Source organism: Callorhinus ursinus, unplaced genomic scaffold, assembly GCF_003265705.2.
Source record: "Callorhinus ursinus isolate GAN/ISIS: 27379988/994484 unplaced genomic scaffold, GSC_fseal_2.0 scaffold73, whole genome shotgun sequence".
Lineage (NCBI taxonomy): Eukaryota > Metazoa > Chordata > Mammalia > Carnivora > Otariidae > Callorhinus > Callorhinus ursinus.
The window spans coordinates 5,457,701-5,479,568 of NW_027397135.1; the positions used below are offsets into that span (position 1 = coordinate 5,457,701).

Here is a 21,868-nt window from a genome sequence, read left to right on the forward strand (position 1 = left end):
AATTCGGGAGTTTTTAAGCAAAGAAGGAGATGATTTTTTCCCCCCTGTATTTTAGGAAGATTATTTTGTCAGCAGCATGGAGAACAGATTGAAAGCAAGTAACACAGAAAATGTTGAGAGAAGATGTAAAGACCTGAACTAGGAATATATTTTTTTTTGTAAGTAAAGGGCACACTCAAGAGACTCCTATGCAATAAAATTAATACGCACCTTGAGAGGTAAGAGACAGAGAAATAGATGGGAAGCTCTCAGGATTTGGTCTGGTAACCTTTACAAGGTGGAGAAAACAGGAAAAGGGGCTGACAAAGAAGATATAAAGTTCAGGGTTTTACATAAGCTTGAAGATATATTACCCAAATGAAATTCTCTAGTAGGACACTGGATGTGGCCATGTTAATGTCTCGCTCAGAAATACTGTGGATTGAGATAAAGATTTGAGGATCATGACCATATCAATGGTAAAAATCTGAAAATGAAAGAAATAATCCACAGAGGCTCCACAGATATTCCACAAGAGGTAAAAGGAGTATTTCACCTTTCCCAAAGTACAAGTCCCTTACTAAAATTTTTCTTATATATTAACTTGAATTAAACTAATTTGATGTGAAATAATGATTAATACTTTCCTAGGAATTATTTTTCACACTATAAATCTGCAAGTAACTATAGTTTTTGATAAGAAAATAAATCCTCTGAGGGGGTAAGAGTTATAACCTTAATTAAAAAAATATTCTCAACACAAGAAACAATAGGTGTTGGCGAAGGTACACTGTTCGTGGGAATGCAAACTGATGCAGCCACTCTGGAGAACAGTTTGGAGGGAACTCAAAAAGGTAAAAATAGAACTACCCTATGATCCAGCAATTGCAGTACTAGGTGTTTACCCAAAGGATACAAAAATACTGATTCAAAGGGACACTTGCACCCCAATGTTTATAGCAGCATTATCAATAATAGTCAAACTATGGAGAGAGCCCAATGTCCATCGACTGATGAATAGATAAAGAAGATGTGAGATTTATAGATATAATTATATATATAATGGAATATTACTCAGCCATCAAAAAATTGAAATCTTGTTATTTGCAACAATGTGGTTGGAGCTAGAGTGTATTATGCTAAGTGAAATAAGTCAGTTGGAGAAAGACAAATACCATATGATCCCCCTCATGTGGAATGATAGATGAACATATGGGAAGGGGGGAAGAAAAAAAGGAAGAAATGGAAACAAGCTATAAGAAACTCTTAACAATAGGGGACAAACTGAGGGTTGATAGAAGGAGGTGGGTGGGGGATGGCCTTGATGGGTGATGGATATTAAAGAGGGCACTTGGGATGAACACTGGGTGTTGTATGTAAGTGGTGAATCACTGAATTCTACTCCAGAAACCAATACTGCACTCTATGTTAACTAAAATTTAAATTAAAAAAAATAGTCTATTAATAACTGTGGATATTGCATGTTTGGAAGTAGTGCAATAACGTCATAGCACATATTCTTAGAAAACATACACTTGCAATTTTTCTACTTAGTCCAAAATTTAATAGCTAATTATTCTAATTATTAGAGACATCTAGTTCTATGAAAATGGTAGGAACTGGTAGAATATTAGCTGTATTTATGATGAGGAGTTTAGGCAGCCTGAAGGCAGAGTTATTGAGGAATACATTTTCTCTCCTAACAAAACCTTTGCAGAGCCAAACACTAAAATGTTTTGTTTTGTTTTTGCAGAAACTATTCTGTAGTAAGTGGTCAGCAGTTCTTCAAGGAGGGTGTCAATATTGGGAAAGGTTTCTTGTTGAACGCCATGAAAAGGTAGTGATTTTCCTCCTTGGATAGGGAGTTAACCATCAAGTAGTCCATAAATATTCTTGGAGTCAAATCTGTAGAAGGAAAGTAAGACATACCCATAGCACTATGGTAATTCATGGTTTAGAGAAGGCTATGATAGTGGGGGAGAGAATTATCTCTGAGTTTTGGGATGCAGAAATTGGCAGTTCACTTTGGCAAATACTCTGGGAGGACTCATCTCTGTAGTTACCCAAGATTTCATTCAGTGATAAATAGCACATTGAACATGTTGGGCAGAGCTTTCCAGAGAGACCAGTGTGACTGGAGTGTCCAGAGGAAAAAACCTGATGGACCTTTGGAGGCCAAAATTAGAATAAAACATCTTAGGAGTCTTCATATATCTAAATGCTATCGGGAGAGAGGGAAGCAAGATGGCAGAAAAGTCGGGGACCTAGTTTTATCCGGTCTCCAGAATTTAGCTAGACAACTATCAAATCTTTCCGAACACCTGTGACTTCAACCTGAGATGTAAGAAAAGAATTGCTGGAATTCTACAAATAGGAAAGCAACCACTTTTTGCAAGGTAGGAGGTGTGGAGAAGTGAATCTGAGGGGTTATATTGGAAGCTGAATGGTGGGGGGAGTGACGTTCTGTAAGCTGGCTACCAGAAAGTGAGATAGCCCTGGAGCCCAAAATTAGAACCTACAGAAGTCTGCTCCAGTGAGAGACATCCCTGCCTGAAAAGTAGTCAGGTGGTGAAGTGGAGCAGAATCCTAGGTGGGACCGTGTGGTCTCAGAATCCCCAGGGTCACAGAAAGAACAGGGTGTCTGAGCCGGCAGAGTTCCCAAGCATTGGAGCAGGGAAATTGATGAAGTTCAGTGAGCCTGGGAAGGAGGCCTCAGCTCGGTTTGCCATAAATTGTGAACCACAGCACAATCAGTGACCACTCTCCATGCAGGAGCCCTGCAAAGGACAGAAACTCCGCAAACCTCCACCTTCCCTGGGAGGATCAGTGTGGGCACCAACCACAGGGGTCTGCAGAGTTCGACACACACACAAAAGTGAAGACCACTTGTCCCTGAAGATTTACTTGAAGACAGGGGACTGTGATCATTCAGCTCCCGAACTGGAGATCGGGGCCGGCCATTTTTATTTTCAACTTCTAAAGAGGCCAGGAAAGCCTTCAGTGAAGAAAAGACACATAGAACAACCTGAAGCACCTTACACTGAGCCCCAACCCCTGGCAAGGGGTGGTGCAACTCTGCCCAGACAAAAACACCTGAGAATCAACGCAGCCGACCCCTCCCCAAGAAGACCAGCTGGAAGGACAGGGAACACCAAGTTTACAGAGCACACAGAACTGCAAAACTCCAGTGCTAGGGGAAAATAGTATATAGAAATTGAGGTTTCTTCTCATGATTCATTTATCTTTCAGTTCAAAATTTTCCTTTTCTTTTTTCTTTTTTTTCCTTTTCAACTTGTTTCTTATTTTATCAACTCTTTGTTTTTAAGTCCTTTTTTTAACTTTCACTTTTTACATTTATATTTTATAGATATATTCTTCATTTTTGGCTTCTTTTCACTCAATTCAATTTTATTTTTGTATATATACAAGTTTTGCTTTCTTTGCAATATTGGGATTTAGTATCTTCTAACACACAGACCAAAATGCACTCAGGACCAAGTGCATCACCCTGTTTTGTCCACCTGGGAGATTATATTCTCTCCCCACCTTTTTTCTTTCTTTCTTTTTTACCTTCTGACCTCTTAGGATTTGTCTAGTGTGTATTTCACTTGGGTCATGGTTTATATTATTTATTTTATTCTCTTACATCCATTCTTCTCTGGACAAAATGACTAGAAGGAGGAAATCACAACAAAAGAAAGAACCAGAGGTAATATTCTGCCACAGAGCTACTCGATATGGATATAAGTGAAATATCAGAGCTGAAATTCAGGATAACAATTATAGAGTTACTAGCTGGGTTTGAAAAAGGCATAAAAGAACCTAGAGAATCTCTTAGCAGAAATAAAATCTAATCAGGCCAAAATTAAAAATGTTTTAACTGAGATGCAGCATAAATTGGATGCTCTAACACCTAGGATAATTGGGTCAGAAGACAGAGTAAGTGACATAGAAGACAAATTGATGGAAAAGAAGAAAGCTGAGGAAAACAGAAAAACAACTAATGGACCAAGGTGGGAGTCTTCAAGAAATCAGTGATACCAATAAAGCTAAACAATATTAGAATTACTTGGGTTCCTGAGGAAGAAGGAAGAGAGAGAGAGAGACAGAAGGTATATTTGAGCAAACCATAGCTGAGAACTTCCCTAATTTGGGGAAGGAAACAGGCATTCAAGTCCAAGAGGTAGAGAAGACTCCTCCTAAAATCAATAAAAATAGATCAACACCTTGACATATAATAGTGAAGCTTGCAAATTGCAGAGATATAGAGAAAATCCTAAAAGCAGCTCAGGACAAGATGTTCTTAACCTACAGGGGGAGGAACATTAGGCTGGCAAAAGACCTATCCACAGAGATCTGGCAGGCTAGAAAGGGCTGGCATTGACATATTCAGGGTACTAAATGAGAAAAACATGCAGCCAAGAATACTTTATACAGCAAGGCTGTCATTCAGAATGGAAGGAGAGATAAACAGCTTCCAGGACAAAAAGAAACTAAAGAATCTGTGATCACTAAACCATCCCTGCAAGATATAGTAAAGGGGATTCTATAGGTGAAAAGAGAGCCCAAAAGTAACATAGATCAGAAAGAAACAGAGACAATCTATAGAAACAAGGACTTTACAGATAATAAAATGGCACTAAATTCATATCTTTCAATAGTTACTGTGAATGCAAACAGGCTAAGGGTTCCAATCAAAAGACACAGGGTGTCTGATTGGATGAAAAGCAAGACCCATCCATATGCTATCTACAAGAGATTCATTTTAGACCTAAAGACAACTCGAGACTGAAAGTGAAGGGGTGGAGAACCATTTATCATGCCAATGTACCTCAAAAGAAAGCTGAGGTAGCAATCCTTATATCAGAGAAGTTAGATTTTAAACAAAAGACTGTAGTAAGGGATGAAGAGGGACACTATATCATACTTAAAGAGTCTTTCCACAAGAAGATCTAAAATTATAAATATTTATGCTCCTAACTTGGAAGTAGCCATTATATAAACCTATTAAAAACCAAATTAAAGAAACACATTGATAATACGAGAATAATAGTAGGAGACTTCCCTCCCCACATACAGCAATGGAAAGATCATCTAAGCAGAAGATCAAGAGGGAAACAAGGGCTTTTAATGATATATTGGACCAGATGGACTTCACAGATATATTCAGGGCATTCCATCCTAAAGCAAGAGAATACGTATTATTTTCAAGTACACATGAAACCTCCAGAATAGATCACATATTGGGTCAGAAATCAGGTCTTGACTGATATTAAAAGATCAGTATTATAATTAGATTATAATTGGGATTCTTCCCTGCATAATTTCAGACCAAAATGCTTTGAAACTTTAACTCAATCACAAGAGGAAATTTGGAAGGAACTCAAACACTTGGAGGTTAAAGAGCATCCTACTAAAGAATGAATATGTCAACCAGGAAATTAAAGAAGAATTTTAAAAAATTCATGGAAAACAATGAAAATGCAAACACAACTGTTCAAAACCTTTGGGATACAGCAAAGGCAGTCCTAAGAGAGAAGCACATAGCAATACAAGCCTCTCTCAAAAAAATTAGAAAAGTCTCAATTACGCAAGCTAACATGACACCTAAAGGACCTGGAGAAAAAACAACAAATAAAACCTAAGCCAAGCAGGAGAAGACAAATAGGACAGATTAGAGCAAAAATCAATGAAATAGAAACCAGAAGAACAGTAGAACCGATGAACAAAACTAGAAACTGGTTCTTTGAAAGAATTAATAAGATTGATAAACTTTTGGCCCAATTATCTAAAAGAAAAGAGAAGGGACCCAAGTCAATAAAATCAAGAATTAAAAGGGAGAGATCATGACAACACCAAGGAAATACAGATAATTTTAAGAACATACTATGAGCCAAAAATTTGGCAATCTGGAAGAAATGGATGCACTCCTGGGAACTTATAAACTACCAAAACTGAAACAGGAAGGAATAGACAATCTGAACAGACCAATAACCAGCAAGGAAATTGAAGCAGTAATCAAAAGCCCCCCCGCCCCCACAAAAAAAAAGAGTCCAGGGCCAGATGGCTTCCCAAGAGAATTCTACCAAACATTTAAAAAAGAAATAATACCTATTCTTCTGAAGTTGTTTCAAAAATAGAAATGGAGGGAAAACTTCCAAATTCGTTCTCTGAAATCAGCATTACTTTTATCCCGAAACCAGACAAAGTCCCCATCAAAAAAGAGAATTACAGACCAAATTCCCTGATGAACATGGATGCCAAAATACTCACCAAGATATTAAAAGACCCCGAATCACTAGGGGAATGTTGAAAAAGAAAACCAAAGCTGGGGGCATCACAATGTCTGATTCAAAACTCTATTACAAAGCTCTGATCATCAAGACAGCATAGTATTGGCTCAAAAACAGACACATAGATCAATGGAACAGAATAGAGAGCCTAGAAATGGACCCTCAACTCTATGGTCAACTAATCTTTGACAAAGCAGGAAAGAATATCCAGTGGAAAGAAGATAGTCTTTTCAATAAATGGTGCTGGGAAAATTGGACAGCCACATGCAGAAGAATGAAATTGGACCATTTTCTTACACCATACACAAAGACAAACTCAAAATGGATGAAAGACCTAAATGGTGGACAGGAATCCATCAAAATCCTCAAGCAGAACACAGGAAGCAACATCTTCAACCTCGGCCACAGCAACTTCTTGCTAGATACGTCTCCAAAGGCAAAGGAAAGAAAAGCAAAAATTTACTATTGGTACTTCATCAAGATAAAAAGCTTCTGCACAGCAAAGGAAACAGTCAACAAATCTAAAAGGTAACCTATGGAATGGGAGAAGATAGTTGCAAATATCATATCAGATAAAGAGCTGGTATCCAAGATCCATAAAGATCTTATCAACTCAACACCAAAAAAAAAAAAAACCAAAGAATCCAGTCAAGAAATGGGCAGAAGACATGCACAGACATTTCTCCAAAGAAGACATACAAACGGCCAACAGACACATGAAAAAATGCCCCACATCACTTGTCATCAGAGAAATATAAATCAAAACCTCAATGAGTTACCACTTTACACCAGTTAGAATGGCTAAAATTAACAAGACAGGAAACAACAAATGTTAGCAAGGATGAGGAAAAAGGGGAACCTCTTACACTGCTGGTGGGAATGCAAGCTGGTGCAGCCACTCTGGAAAACAGTATGGAGTTTCCTCAAGATGTTAAAAGTAGGGCTACTCTATGACCCAGCAATTGCACTACTGGGGTATTTACCCCAAAGATACAGATGTAGTGAAAATAAGGGGCACCTGCTACCCCTGCAATGTTCATAGTGGCGATGTCCACAAACAGCCAAGCTGTAAAGGAGCCAAGTTGTCCTTCAACAGATGAATGGATAAAGAAGATGTGGTTCATATATACAATGAAATATTACTCAACCATCCGAAAGGATGAATACCTACAATTTGCATCAACATAGATGGAACTGGAGGGGATTATGCTAAGTGAAATAAATCACAGAAAGACAATTATTATATGCTTTCACTCATATGGAACATAAGAAACAGTTCAGAGTATCATAGGGCAAGGAAGGGAAAACTGAATGGGAAGAAATCAGAAAGGGAGACAAATCATGAGAGACTCTGGACTGTAGGAAACAAACTGAGGCTTATGGAAAGGAGGTGGGTGGAATGGGGGGATGGAACAACTGGGTGATGGGCATTAAGGAGGGCACATGAGGTGATGATCACTGGGTGTTATAGGCCACTGGTGAAATATTGAACACTATCTCACAAATGAATGATGTAGTATGTGTTGGTTCATTGAATTTATTTTTTTTTATTTTTTTTAAAGATTTTATTTATTTATTTGAGAGAGAAAGAGAGAATGAGAGATAGAAAGTACGAGAGGGAAGAAGGAAGAGGGTCAGAGGAGAAGCAGACTCCCCGCTGAGCAGGGAGCCCGATGCGGGACTCGATCCCAGGACTCCAGGATCATGACCTGAGCTGAAGGCCGTCGCTTAACCAACTGAACCACCCAGGCGCCCGGTTCATTGAATTTAAATTTAAAAAAAGAAAAGATAAAAGGCTGCCTGCACTTTTGCCACAGCACTTCTACGAATTCACTGATAATCACCATGCTTTCCCCTCTGTGTATATAATTCTGTGTAAGGACCCAAAATCCTTGTCCATACATGTCCACTGTCTCATTGCATACTACATCAAAGGATCCTTTTTCTTGATGTATAAAAACAGACCCAACTGAATAATGTTTAAGCATAACTTTAGAACATAATAAAATAAAAGCTTTTCTCCAGAAAAAAAAATTTAAAAATTAAAATAAAAACCTAAGCCACTGTTTCCCTGTTGACTTTCTGTTTGTATATTCTGTCCATTGATGTAAGTGGGGTGTGATGGTCCCCTACTATCATTGTATTACTGTCAATCATTTTCTTTATGCTGTTTAGCTGCTTTATGTATTCGGGTGCTCCCATGTTGGGTGCTTAAATATTTACAATTATATCTTCTTGTTGGATTGTTCCCTTTATGATTATATAGTGTCCTTCTTTGTCTCCTGTTACAGTCTGTTTTAAAGTCTACCTTGAACAATGTAAGTATTGCTACTTTGGTTTACTTATTACTTCCATTTGCATGATAAATACTTTTCCTTCCTTTCACTTTCAGTCTGCATGTGTCTCTAGGTCTGAAATGAGTCTTTTGTAGGCAGCATATAGATGGGTCTTGTTTTCTATCCATTCTATCACCCTATTTCCTTTGACTGGAGTGTTCAATCCATTTACATTCAAAGTAACTATTGATAGGTATGTATTTATTGCCATTTTGTTACTTTTATTTTTGTTTTTGTAGTTCTCTGTTCCTTTCTTTTCTTGCTCTCTCCTTTAATGGTTTGTCGGCGCTCTTTAGTGATATACTTGAATTCCTTTCACTTTACTTTTTGCACATCTATTACCAGTTTTTGATTTGCAGTTCCATTAGGTTTGTATGTAACATCTTCTGCATGTGGCAATCTATATTAAGTTGATGGTCACTAAATTTCAACTCGTTCTTTACTCCCCCTCCCCACGTTTTTGGTATATGGTGTCATACTTGACATCCTTTTATTTTGTGAATCCCTTGATTTCTTTTTATAGATATACTTAATTTTACTGCTTTTGTGCTTTCTACTTTTTTTTTTTTTTACCCCTGTTTATGGTCTTTCCTTTCCACTCAGAGAATTTCTTTAACATTTACTGTAAGGCTGGTTTAATGGTGATGAACTCCTTTAGCTTTTGTTTATCTGGGAAACTCTTTTTTTAATTTAAATTCAATTAGCCCACACATAGTACATCATTAGTTTCAGATGGAGTGTTCAACAATTAATCAGTTGTGTATAACACCCAGTGCTATTTGAGACATATCTGTCTGTCTCCTCATTTTGTATAACTCTCTGTGTTTGTTTCTGTGTGTTAGGAAAGTCAGCTACATCTCCGGCTCTTAAGCAGTGGCCTTATGAAGAAGTCCTGTAGTGCCCTGTAGTACAATGTCCCCTCTTCACCAGAACGTGGTGCTTCAGGGAAGAAAGATTCCTGGATGCTTACATTCCACTAGTGTGTGTTATGGCTTTGTGTTCCCCCACGTGGAAATTCATATGTTGAAGCCCTAACTTTGAGTACCTCAGATTAACACCGTATTTGGAAATAAAGCCCTTAAAGAGATGATTAGGTTAAAATGAGGCTGTTAGAATCCAATCTGGTTGGTGTCTCACAAGAGAGAATTTGTAGATCTTGGATACCAGCCCTTTTTCTGATATGTCATTTGCAAATATCTTCTCCCATGCTGTAGGTTGCCCTTTAGTTTTGTTGATCTTGATAAGGTGCCAATGGTTCACTTTGCTTGTTTCCCTGGCCTTTAGAGAGCGTGTTTTGCAAGCTGGTACAGCCACTCTGGAAAACAGTATGGAGGTTCCTTAAGAAGTTAAAATTAGAGCTACCCTATGACCCAGCAATTGCACTACTGGGTATTTACCCCAAAGCCACAGATGTGGTGAAAAGAAGGGCCATATGCACCCCAATGTTCATAGCAGCAATGTCCACAATAGCCAAACTGTGGAAGGAGCCGAGATGCCCTTCAACAGATAAATGGATAAAGAAGATGTGGTTCATATATACAATGGAATGTTACTCAGCTATCAGAAAGGGTGAATACCTGCCATTTACATCAATGTGGACAGAACAGGAGGGGATTATGTTAAGTGATGTAAGTCAATCAGAGAAAGACAATTATCATATGGTTTCACTTATATATTTTTTTGAGATTTTATTTATTTATTTGACAGAGAAAGACACAGCGAGAGAGGGAACACAAGCAGGGAGAGTGGGAGAGGGAGAAACAGGCTTCCCGCCGAGCAGGGAGCCTGACGCAGGACTCGATCCCAGGACCCCGGGACCACGACCCAAGCCGACGGCGGATGCCCAACGACTGAGCCACCCTATATGTAGGAGGGCATGTGATGTGATGAGCGCTGGGTGTTATACCCAAATGATGAATCATTGAACACTACATCTGAAACTAATGATGTTAGTTATGTTGGCTAATTGAATTTAAATGGAAGAAAGAAGAAGAGAGAATTTGGACACACAAAGAGACATCAGGGCACAGAGAGACAACCACGTGAAAAGGCAGCAAAGAGTGAGGCCTCAGTAAAACCAATCCTGCCAGCACTCTGATCTGAGACTGACGTCCAGCCTCCAGAATTGTTAGAAAATAAATTTCTGTTGTTTAAACCACAAAGTCTGTGATAACTTTGTTATAGCAGCCCTAATGAACTAATGCAAATACTGCTGCTGTTGGAACAACAAACCTAAAAATCTGGAAGTGGCTTTGGAACTGAATAATGGATAAAGGCTGGAAGAGTTTTGAGGTATATGTTAGGTAAGCCCTAGATTGCCTTGAAAAGATTGTTGGTAGAACTATGGACATTGAAATTCCTTCTAGTGAGGCTTCATACGGAAAGGAAGAACATGTTATTAGACACTGGAGGAAAGATGATCCTTCTCATAAAGTATGGCAAAGAACTTGGCTGAATGTGTTCTAGTGTTTTGTGGAAAGGAGAAATCATGAATGACAAACTTAGATATATAGTTACATGCTCAGAGCCAGATAGCTCTATTGTCCCATCCTGAAGAATTCCAGAAGTCCAACAGCCTTCTTCTATTTTATCTCGTTTCTGTCCCTTTAGTTCAATAAGGCAATGTTTCTGCTGGTTTAACCCCATTTCTATCCCAGGCTACTGCTGAGATGGCTGATTAAATCCATGAGTCACACCTGTAGTTTCTTTGTGGAGTGACTGTCTGACCGCTCTTGGGGTTCTCTCTAGAACACACTTTCTCACTGTTCACAATATGGATAACTATCTGGCTGTGAACAGGCATTATCCTTCAAGAAAATGGAAGGATGACTCTGATGTTGGAAATATTTCTCCTCTTCAGTTCCAGAGGGTGGGACCACCACCTAGGTCTCAGTGGGCCGGATGGCCACTACCCAAGGCCTTATAGTTGAGGAGTTGCAACCCAGGGCTGAGGAGGCAATTCTGCCCCCCAGAAATGGACCCAAATTAGGACAGGGCTACCCAGAGGACAGAACATTGAGCTAAAAAGAATTATTCTCAAGCCTTAAAATATAAAGAATTTGCCCTGCTAGGATTTGAACTTGCTTAGAGCCTGTCACCCATCTCTCCTATTTCTCCCTTTTGGAATGGGACTGTCTGTCCTATGCCTGTCCCACCACTGTATTTTGGGAACAGATAGGGTGTCTGGTTTCTCCGGTCCACAGCTAGAAAGGAATTTTACCTGACGATGCATCACATTTTCACTCTTAACCCACACCCGAGTTAGATGATGTTTAGATGAGATTTGGGACTTAGCGTTTATCCAGGAATGGGTTAAGATTTGGGGGGCTGTTGGGATGGAAGTGAATGTATTTTGCATGTGAGAAAGACATGAAAGAAAGGCCAATGGGTGGAATATAATGAGGTGAATTTTACCCCCCCCCACCAATTCATACGTTGAAGTTCTCAACACCTACACCGCAGAGTGTGAGATAAGGCCTTTAAAGAGGTGATCCGACTATTATTTTTTTAAGATTTTATTTATTTATTTGACAGAGATAGAGAGAGAGCACAAGCAGGCAGAGAGGCAGGCAGAGGGAGAGGGAGAAGCAGGCTTCCCTCTGAGCAGGGAGCCCGATGCGGGGCTCGATCCCAGGACCCTGGGATCATGACACGAGCCGAAGGCAGCCACCCAACTAACTGAGCCACCCAGGCGCCCCATAGAGGTGATCCAATTAAATGAGGCCACTAGTGTGGCCATTAGAATTCAAACTGACTGGTGATCTCATAAGATGAAATTTTTACACAGAGAGGGACACCAGGGCCACATGCACAAAGGTCGATCACATGAAGAGGCAATAATTAAGAAGGCAGCTATCTGCAAACTAAGGAGAGAATCCTCAGAGAAAACCAACCCCGTTGACACCTTGATCTTGAATTTCTAGTCCTCAAAACTATGTGGAAATATATTTCTATTGTTAAAGCCACCCAGTCTGTGGCATTTTGTTACAGCAACCTGAAAAAATTCTTCCCGTGGGTTACCTGCAAATACCTAGCACAAGGGAGACTAAAAAGTATAATCTTCACTATTCTAAAAAGTGTGGATTTATTTTTATGGAAGCAGAGGAGAACTGATATGGTGGGATTATCTCTTGGATTCTCTCACAACCCCTACAGAGATTCTGGATGCTGAGAACTTTCTCTTTTTAAAAAGGTTCATATAATGCTTAAGATTGTTAAACGCTGAAGTGGAATAACATCTGTAGTTAGGGGCCAAATTATTTTGTACTCACTTGGCAAGTGCTTTAGTAACCTAAGAATGAGAACTTGCAATTCTTTCAATTGTTTAATTAATAATGGTTGAGTGCCAACTGCGCCAGGTAGCATAGGCCTAAAAAAAACTGGATAAAGGTAAGACTTGAACGGTGCCTTAAGAGTCAAGAATTGGGACGTATGGTGTGGATTTGGTAGGAAGATGTTCCAAATTTCCCTTCATAGTTAGGATTTATTTAGGCCAAACTTTATATTACAGACCAAGAATCACAAACTGAACATAGCCCGCAGTAATTGTAAATATGATTTATATAGCCAGTTCAATGTTCTAAAGGTAACTGAATGAACCTTTTGCTAGACACCTACTTTTTATTTTGGCCATAGTCCTCAACTCTCCCTGTTGCTTTATACTAAGCTTCTTCCTGCTTAGACATTGACTGATGTCTCAATCATGCAGTCATTTGCATTGGCTCTTCCTAGTGTGTACTATATAACATGAGAACAAAATGTACAAGGCCAAGGGTTGTCTGAATTATCTCAGAGCTATTCTCTACCATTTGTCTCTTCTCTATGGCATTAAGAGATAGACATTGTCTTGAAGTTATATGATCTTAATCAGGAGAGTTTGCTTAAGCAGAAAATCAGTGGCCCTCAACATTGTAACTTTATGGTTATTTGGGAGAGACAGAAAGGAGGAAAATAGCATTAAGGAACTGACAGGACAGAGCAGATATAAATCAGGAACTATCAGATCAAGGCAAGCAGCCAAAGATCACTTGGCTGAATGTGCACAGCTCACCCAGCAACCCTTTGTGCAGACCTGGGCTTTGAAACACGGTCAAGGGGATTTCTAGAGGACAATGGAATAAGCAAGGCTATGCTTAGGCTTAAGCTTAGGTTATGCTTAGCACAACTTTTAGTGGATTATTGAGGTGGATTTTATTCACTAAATTGTTTCAAAGGTTCTGACAACGAAAACTTCCCCAACACTTTAAACTTTGACTCAGAATAATAATGTAGACATTTCACTAAGATTGCAAAATTTAGCAAAAAGACATCTCCAGGAGGGGATTTAGCAGGACTTTAAAACTCCATTTATAGCACATACTTGATACTCCTAACCGCCTTTCTTCCTTTAACTTCTCTAACATATTCTTCCTTCCTTAAATATTTATTTAATGCCTACTGTTGTCTTTGACATTGTACCAATGTTTAGGGACACAAAAATGAATCTGACATACATATGTACTCAAAGTACACAGCTTAGTTTTGAGGCAGGCATTGAGGGAAGTAAAGTTTACAAAAAGATGTGTCAATTTTGTGTTAGATCAAATCTATGAAAGTGAGAGGCATCCACTAAACCTTTAGGTCTTTGTCTTTTGAAACATCTCAGAAGACCTCATCCGACTAAATCAGTCTAGACTCTGCTGCAGCTCACTGGGAGCAAGAAGTTGCTCTCATAACTCATCAATAAAATTCAGGCAGAAGTGCTACAATGGAGCAGGGATATGACCTGTCCTTTCTTTTTTCTTTTTTTTTTAGCGAGTAAAGCAATAGAAGTTTATTAAGTGAAGATACAGAAAAAGCTCTCAAGAGTGAGAGGGGTTCCAACAGGGTTGCCCGCCCCCCCCCCCTTTTTAGGGATATGACGTGTTCTTGCCTGGTACTCAGAGGTACCAGCTTGTCTGGTCATCGTAAAACATGTGTCAGGCCTTTGGTGCCAAACATGAATCCAAGGACATTTACTCATGAAGCAAAACCAGAGTCCTAATGTACCTTACTTCCAGTTATTACTCGAGTAGCTTTTCAGAAAAGCTGTTAGTAGCAAACAAATCAAGTGAAAAGTATGGCTTTAATTCTCCCTTTTGGCTCATTGGATCAAGATAATTTAAGACCATCCTCAAACAATGAAACAAAGTAAGAATCTAAGATGCTTGTTTTTTCTTATTAAAAGTGCTTCTCTGCAGTTCTACAGTTACTGAGGATTTAATGAGTGGAAACACTGCTCTTAAAGGAACTTTTTCTTTAGTGTAAAAAGGATGTATAGGCTTTGGAGCCAGATAAAATTCAGGCCTAGTATCACCTTATACTAGTTGACAGGTTTGGGAAGGTTACTTTTTGTCTCTGAATGGTAGTACCAAATCTGTGAAAAAGGCATAATGTTATCCACTTTCCACACCTGTTAAAAAATTAAATTCTATATTGTATTCAAAAGGTAGGTATAGCATAATATATGTCCAATTACTGCAATTTCCTCCCTTGCCCTTAGTATTTAACAAATGATGTTGCTTTAATTTAAAGGAAATGCAAATCAAAACTGCAATGAGATATCAGCTCACACCTGTCAGAATGGCTAAAATAACACAAGAAACAACAAGTGTTGGTGAGGATGTAAAGAAATAGGTGGGAATGCAAATTGGCGCAGCCACTGTAGAAAACAGTATGAAGGTTCCTCAAAAAGATTAAAATTAGAACTACCCTAAATCCAGGAATTCACCACTGAGTATTTACCCCCAAAATACAAAAACACTAATTCAAAGGGGTACATGCATCCCTATGTTTACTGCAGCATTATTTTTTGGTTTGTTTTTTAAAGATTTTATTTATTTATTTGAGAAGTAGGCTCCCTGCTGAGCAGGAGCCCGACATGGGGCTCGATCCCAGGACACTGGTATAACCTGAGCTGAAGGCAGACACTTAACTGGCTGAGCTACCCAAGTGCCCCTGCAACATTATTTACAATAGCCAAATTATGGAAGCAGCCCAAGTGTCCACTGGTGAACGGATAAAGAAGTGGATATATATATATATATATTCCATATATACAATGGAATATTATTCAGCCACAAAAAAGAATGAAATCTTGCCATTTGCAACAACAACATGGATAGAGCTGAGTATAATGCTGAGCAAAATATGTCAGAGAAAGACAAATGCCATATGATCTCACTCATAAGTGGAATTTAAGAAACAAATAAGAATAAGAGCATAAGGAAAAAAGAGAAGACAAACCAAGAAACAGGCTCTTAACTATAGAGAGCAAACTGATGTTACCAGAGGGGAAGTGGGTGGGGGGGAATGTGTGAAATAGGTAATAGGGATTAAAGAGTAGACTTATCATGATGAGCACTGAATGATGTGGAGAATTGTTGAAGTAACTATACTGTTAAATTACTGTATTGTACACCTGAAACTAATAGAACACTGTATATTAACTATACTGGAATTAAAATAAACTTTAAAAAATAAAAATAGACACAAAAAATATAAAGAAAAGGCATACTATGTGGAATTGTGATCTGTTCACATCTAGTAGGAATTTTTTTTTTTTTTTTTAAGAACTGTAGGGTCAGTTTTGCAAAGCCAATCTATGGGGTGTCAAAGCTACCACCACTGTTTTGTTTTTAAAAATCTGATTATTAAAATCTATGATTATTAACTAAATCTTTATCTCCAAACCATTCTATTTCTCATCCAGTCTCGTCAATTTTTCATTCTTATTCTCTTACATCAGCCATTTCAGGGAAGTAAAACTTTTCCTCTATCTTCTTAGGTTAATTCACTGAGGACCTGCAAATTAAACTAAGTAGCAGGTTAACATGAGAAAAAAAAAAGATTTATTCTTATATAGAAGAACTAACAAAACATGTAGCTAGCTCACTAAATGGTTAATGTTAGAGGTTTACGTACTTAATAGGTGAAAGGGAGTTGGGGAAAGAACTTCTGTGGGAAGAATGAAGAGGTCTCTTTAAAAAAGACAATGGATTCTAGGAGGATAAATGGGAGATAAGAAGGTTTTTGTTTTTGTTGTTTTCATCTGGTTTGCAAATTTGTGCTGTTAACTGATTCACCAGAAATCTTTTTAGCATCCTTGTCAATTTTGTAATACACACTCATCATCATCATCATCATCCCTCCTCACACACACATTTTGGAGGGTATTTAAGATAAACCTCTCCAATCTTGTCTAAATAGGCAGACCTCATTTTTATTATTAAGCTGTTTGCTGAGCTTATAATTTTGTGTACATGAATGGATCACAACTTTCTTGTAATTCACCTAGAACGGGACTCCTAAATCTGACTCCTGTTAACTTTTCAGGCAGTATCCTATAGATGTGTTGTACTGAACAACTCCCTAAAGATTTGTTGTCATCTTTTTTTTTTTATTAGAACAGCTATACCCATCATCGGGGTCAAGCTATAGCCAGAATCCAAGTACTTCTCTCCGCTTCCATTCCTATTATAAGTCATCCCACCTCTTGCCTGGACTATTGGGTCAGTGTCCTCACTGATCTTCTAGTCTCCGCCCTTCCCTTAGTCTTTCTCCACTGAGCTGCAGTCTGTTTTCAACATGGAAAAGGGGGTGATCCTTTTAAAGCACGGGCCAGATCATGTTACTTTCCAACTCGAAATCCTCAAACATCACATTTCTTTCAGAACTACACCTCAAATCCTTATAATGGACTATCAATCTGGGTCTCATTTTGTCTTTGAATTCAAGTTCTACCACATCTAGAGGACCACAGGGCCTCGTCCCACTGATTCTGTCTGAAAGCTCCCCAGGCCCCAGCTGTTCCTGCCGTAGGGCCTTTGATTAATAGTCATATTCAGTTCTCTTCCCTCTCTTCGGGTCTCTGCTCCTGGCAATTTGCCATAGAGGCCTGGCCTGACACTCTTCTTTTCAATGATACCTGCCATACCTCCTAAATGTTTCGTGTCATTTACTTTTCTTCCTGGCACTTATAATTTGACATATACACATTTATTTCTTTCTAATTATCCCTTGCCGCTCACTGGATTAAAGTCTATACTTCAATCTAGAGGGCAGCTATTATGTCTATTTTTTTTTTTTTTTTTACTGCTATTATCCCCAATGTCCACAAGAGTGCCTGGCTGAAAGAAAGTGTAGATAAACATTTGTGGAATAAATGAAATACATGTCCATCATTCATGCACACTCCATGTGAGGAGAGTTGAGCTTTGCAATGGGACTACAGGTCAAGCCGAGTCCTTCCTGTATTTGCTTCCTTTTTTTTTATATATATATATATTTGCTTCCTTTGACAACACAAAAGCCCAGGTTCTTGGGTCTTCCCTCATCAGAGGCAGGTGAGCAGTCCTGGGGCATGTCTAGTCCTGCCCCAAACAAAGGATCAGAGAATTTCTTCTCCAACCCCAAGTCATATCCTACCTGAGAGTTGTTGTAGTAGAGTTTTCTTCATCTTGGTACTTTTTCAGAGCCTTTGTGTGCTCTTATGATTTGTATTCAGGGAAACAGCCTGGCCGGCCAGCCCTCATTCTGTTACCCACTTATGCCAAGCAGCCACTCATCATCTAGGACCAGGCAGAGGGCACACAGAAGAGATATCAGACTGGGAAGAAAGCATCACAAAGTTTTAGCTTTGTATTTTGAAGGAAATTTATATACATTATAGGAAGTTAAACTCAGCAAAACAACCTTCTTAGTGGAGATACAGAACCAGGAGATAGGCATCAGCATAATGTTCAAAATGGAATAGAAATGTAATTCACATACATGTCAATACATGCCAATACATAGTATACACATGTCAGGGTTCTATTAACGAAGGAACTGGTCGGATACGAAGCTGCTTCAAAGGAGAAGGCAGGCAACTGGTGTGTATACAGCTGAAGAAACAAGGGGGAGGAAGGGACAACTCTTGGGATGAGATTGCTAAATTAGACACAAAATTGGCTAAGGTTCTGACCCTAGCAGAGGTCATTTGTATTTTTATGGGATTTACATTGCCATTGGAGAAAAAATTTTCTGTACTTCTGCCCTATAACAAGGCTTGCAGCTTAGTTTTCTCTAAGTTAACTTCTGCACTTAAAAGAGTAGTAAAATGCCCTAATTGTAAAGAGTAAGTCAAAGTTAGTAGAGTCCAGAGACCCTTGGTGGGCTCAACTGATGGTGCCTTTACCATGACACTGAAGCCCACAGTCATCTTGCCTGATTTTCTTGCAAGTTCTGGTTCTAACAGGTACAGTCCAGTGGTGCATATTTTATTTTATTATTTTATTTTAATTAATTAATTAATTTCAAGAGAAAATATTTTAGTATTTAATGTCTTAGTATTAATCAACAGCTATTGATTCAAGAGTTAAAATGTTCCATCAAATGTACACACTTGAATTATTAAAATTTAGAATTATAATAAAATCCTCAATATGCTGCCATTATGTAATTAGATAAATAACAACAACATCAACAGTCACTAGTAGTGTGCCAAAATCATGGCATAAGTTTATAAATATATTAAGATTTCTTTTGTTTTATTATCCTCAGAAACCCAGGACCACTCAATGTTCATTTACTTGTCATTTTCATCAGAGATCATTCTTACTGATTTTGCATGCTACTGAATACTCTTTCCCTAATTATTCCTGTTTTACTAAAATGAAAATTAGAACAATTTTTTTGGAAACAAAATGAAGTCAAATTAATTCAACAGCTGCTGAAACTTCACCTGAAATTTTAAACAGCTCCAAAGCCACAAAAGGAGACGATAAACACATTAGCTTTAATATAGATATCATGCAATAAAAATGGAAAGATTTATTTTGGGAAAGTTAACAGAAATAGAAAAATCAATTAAAATTATGTTCACTAAAAGTCTTATCATTAGCATTTTTATTTAGTACAATATATGCTAGAATATAATAACAATATGCCCTTTCTTATCATGGGGAGTCCCTTATACAACTAAAATTCATGGCCAACGTTTTATATGACAAAAGAAAAATAAACTAAACCTGTAAATTCTCAGGAAAAGAGCAAGGATATAGGAAAATAATGTATTTTATATAAATTACAAAAGACAGTTAACGGTGAAAATCCATTACCTTCCTCTGACTCAATTTTACAAAATAAAGTCAACATGTATTCTGTAAACTAGCTGCTAAGAGTGCATGAACAGTGTGGCCCTTTCAAAAGATAGTGGTCAAAGACTATTATCTTGATGCCATACATAGTTCTTAACTGGAGTTGAGCTTCCTTTCATAGTCTTCTCTAAGCGGTGGTAGTTTGGCAAGATTTTCATCAGGAAATCCAACTGTAGTGTCTGGGGCTGTGGTCGCCCAGTCTGCACCTGATGAAGGCAGTCTGCACCTTTGCATCACTGTATTCTCAGGGATGACTTCAAACGTATTCAGGTTGCAGCAAGCCCCAGTGATGCCCACATATGCTTTTGATTCGATAACATTATCTCCCATTTTCATGGCTTGGGAATAACAGCCAACCAATGATCATAGGTTTCTGTTCTGGATCTTCAGCCTCAGGAGTGATATTATCGGGGTGAGCATTTATGATAAGCACCTGTTTTTCTATGAGGTTACCTTGAGCAATCATTATCGGCCCAGCGTCTGCAATAATTCGTGCTTTAGAGTGAATCACCGGCCTAGGTCCTACAGTTACATCACCCCGGATTTCACTTTCTGCACACGCAACGCAACTGCTCTAGGAGCAGTCTTCACACTCTTTTGAGCCTTCTCCGCCATGGTTTGGACCATGAGTTTGCGTATTTTAAAATCATCAGATGAGTACATGTGATGAAGGCTAGAAAGTGTCTGGGATTAGCGTTAGGTGATAATGTATTTCCACGACTCCCTCCTCTACCTCCAGTCATCATTTATGTCCTTTATGCTCCTTTATTACCCTTGACCCCTTGGTGTCCCCACTCAGCACCCTGGATATGTCATAGTCATGTAAGTGACTATCCCTTTAAACTTCAGGCATTAAGTTTTCAAGAAGCCCGCCTCTACATACTGGCCTTCCGGCTCAGGGTCTGGTACATCTTACAAGTTCAATAAATGCTTGTTGAATAACTGCACTGATGAGTTGAGATCTGAGCCACGTTGTGAAAAAAAAAATATGGTGGGTGCTAGGCAGTGGAGGTGGAAGGGTGATTCAGCAGAGCTGAAGGACATCACAAACTCAGCAGTGGGAGGGTGGACTTGAACGTGGGACCAGGGGAAAAGAACACAGACAGAAAGCACCGACATCTTAATGAGAAGTGAGGTGTAAGGAGCCTTCTATTCACAGTCCGTCTCCCTCTCCCTTTGGCTGTCCTTTCTGTCACACGTGGGTAGGGAGCACGGCTGCCGGCGCCCGCGGTTGGTAGGAATAGGAGGGAGAGTGAAGAACACAGAAGCACAGGATGCAAGACGGAGCGACGGGCTGATCTACAGCCACCTCCCTCCGAAACAAGCTTCACCACGCGAAGACTTTGCGTCTTTGCAAAACCTTCCTGGGTCTATTCGAGGGTGACAGGACGGTTTCCATCGAGGGAGAAGAAGACACCCGATAGCTCCACTCCCGCTCGCCTGGCCCTGCAACCCCTATCCCGGCTCCCCGCGGGCGCCTCGAGGCGTTGCGGACCCGGGCTCCCAGCAGCAGTGTGGACCCGCCTGGGCTGGGATCCGGGAGCCCGCGGGCGCGAGCCCAAGCGGGCGTGCCGGGAGCGCGCGCGAGTCGGGGGCGGAGCGCGGGGCGGAGCTCAACGAGGGCAGCGCGGCGCGTCTAAGCTTTGCCACCGCCGGCCGCCCCGCGCCCCCAAATCCGGCTGGCGCGGGGTCCGAACCCCCGCCCTGTCGCCAGCCCCACGGGGGACGTGCTGCTGACTCGCGCCTACGACTCGGTAGCAGGGCACACCCGGAGAGGACACGGAGCCATGAGCCGCCTGCCCCGGAGGGTGGCGGCGCTGCTGCTCGGGCTGCTCGTGGAGGTAGGGGCCGAGGCCCGGGCCGCGCTTCCCCCGGCGCCTCTCAGATGCGCTAGCGGAGCGCGAACAATGCCGGGGGCTGAGCGGGGTGCAGTGCCGAGACGCCCCCGAAAGACCATCTGGGAGAACCCGAAAGGTCGAGCGGCGGAGAGCCCCAGCCTCGCGGACCTGCCTAAGTCCGGGTGCTGACTGTGTGGGGTTCCTGGTGACAAGGTCCCATCCGGCCTCCCCCCTGCTCCCCTCTGCCCTCCGCTCCCATCCCCACC

The 21,868-nt window shown here is 40.0% G+C and overlaps 1 protein-coding gene and 1 pseudogene across 3 annotated transcripts in view; one reads left to right on the top strand and one right to left on the bottom strand.

The window, feature by feature from the left end:
* Positions 1-19,823: 19,823 nt before the first annotated feature.
* Positions 19,824-20,379, bottom strand: LOC112809729 (dynactin subunit 6-like; annotated as a pseudogene).
* Positions 20,380-21,372: 993 nt separating this feature from the next.
* Positions 21,373-21,868, top strand: part of VOPP1 (VOPP1 WW domain binding protein) — a 140,669-nt gene continuing 140,173 nt past the window's right edge. For all 3 annotated transcript variants that reach the window (XM_073886910.1, XM_073886909.1, XM_025853150.2), the window contains exon 1: positions 21,373-21,605. In XM_073886910.1, the coding sequence (XP_073743011.1) occupies positions 21,552-21,605 (54 nt within the window). In that variant the 5' untranslated portion in view covers positions 21,373-21,551. The remainder of the gene's footprint in view (positions 21,606-21,868) is intronic.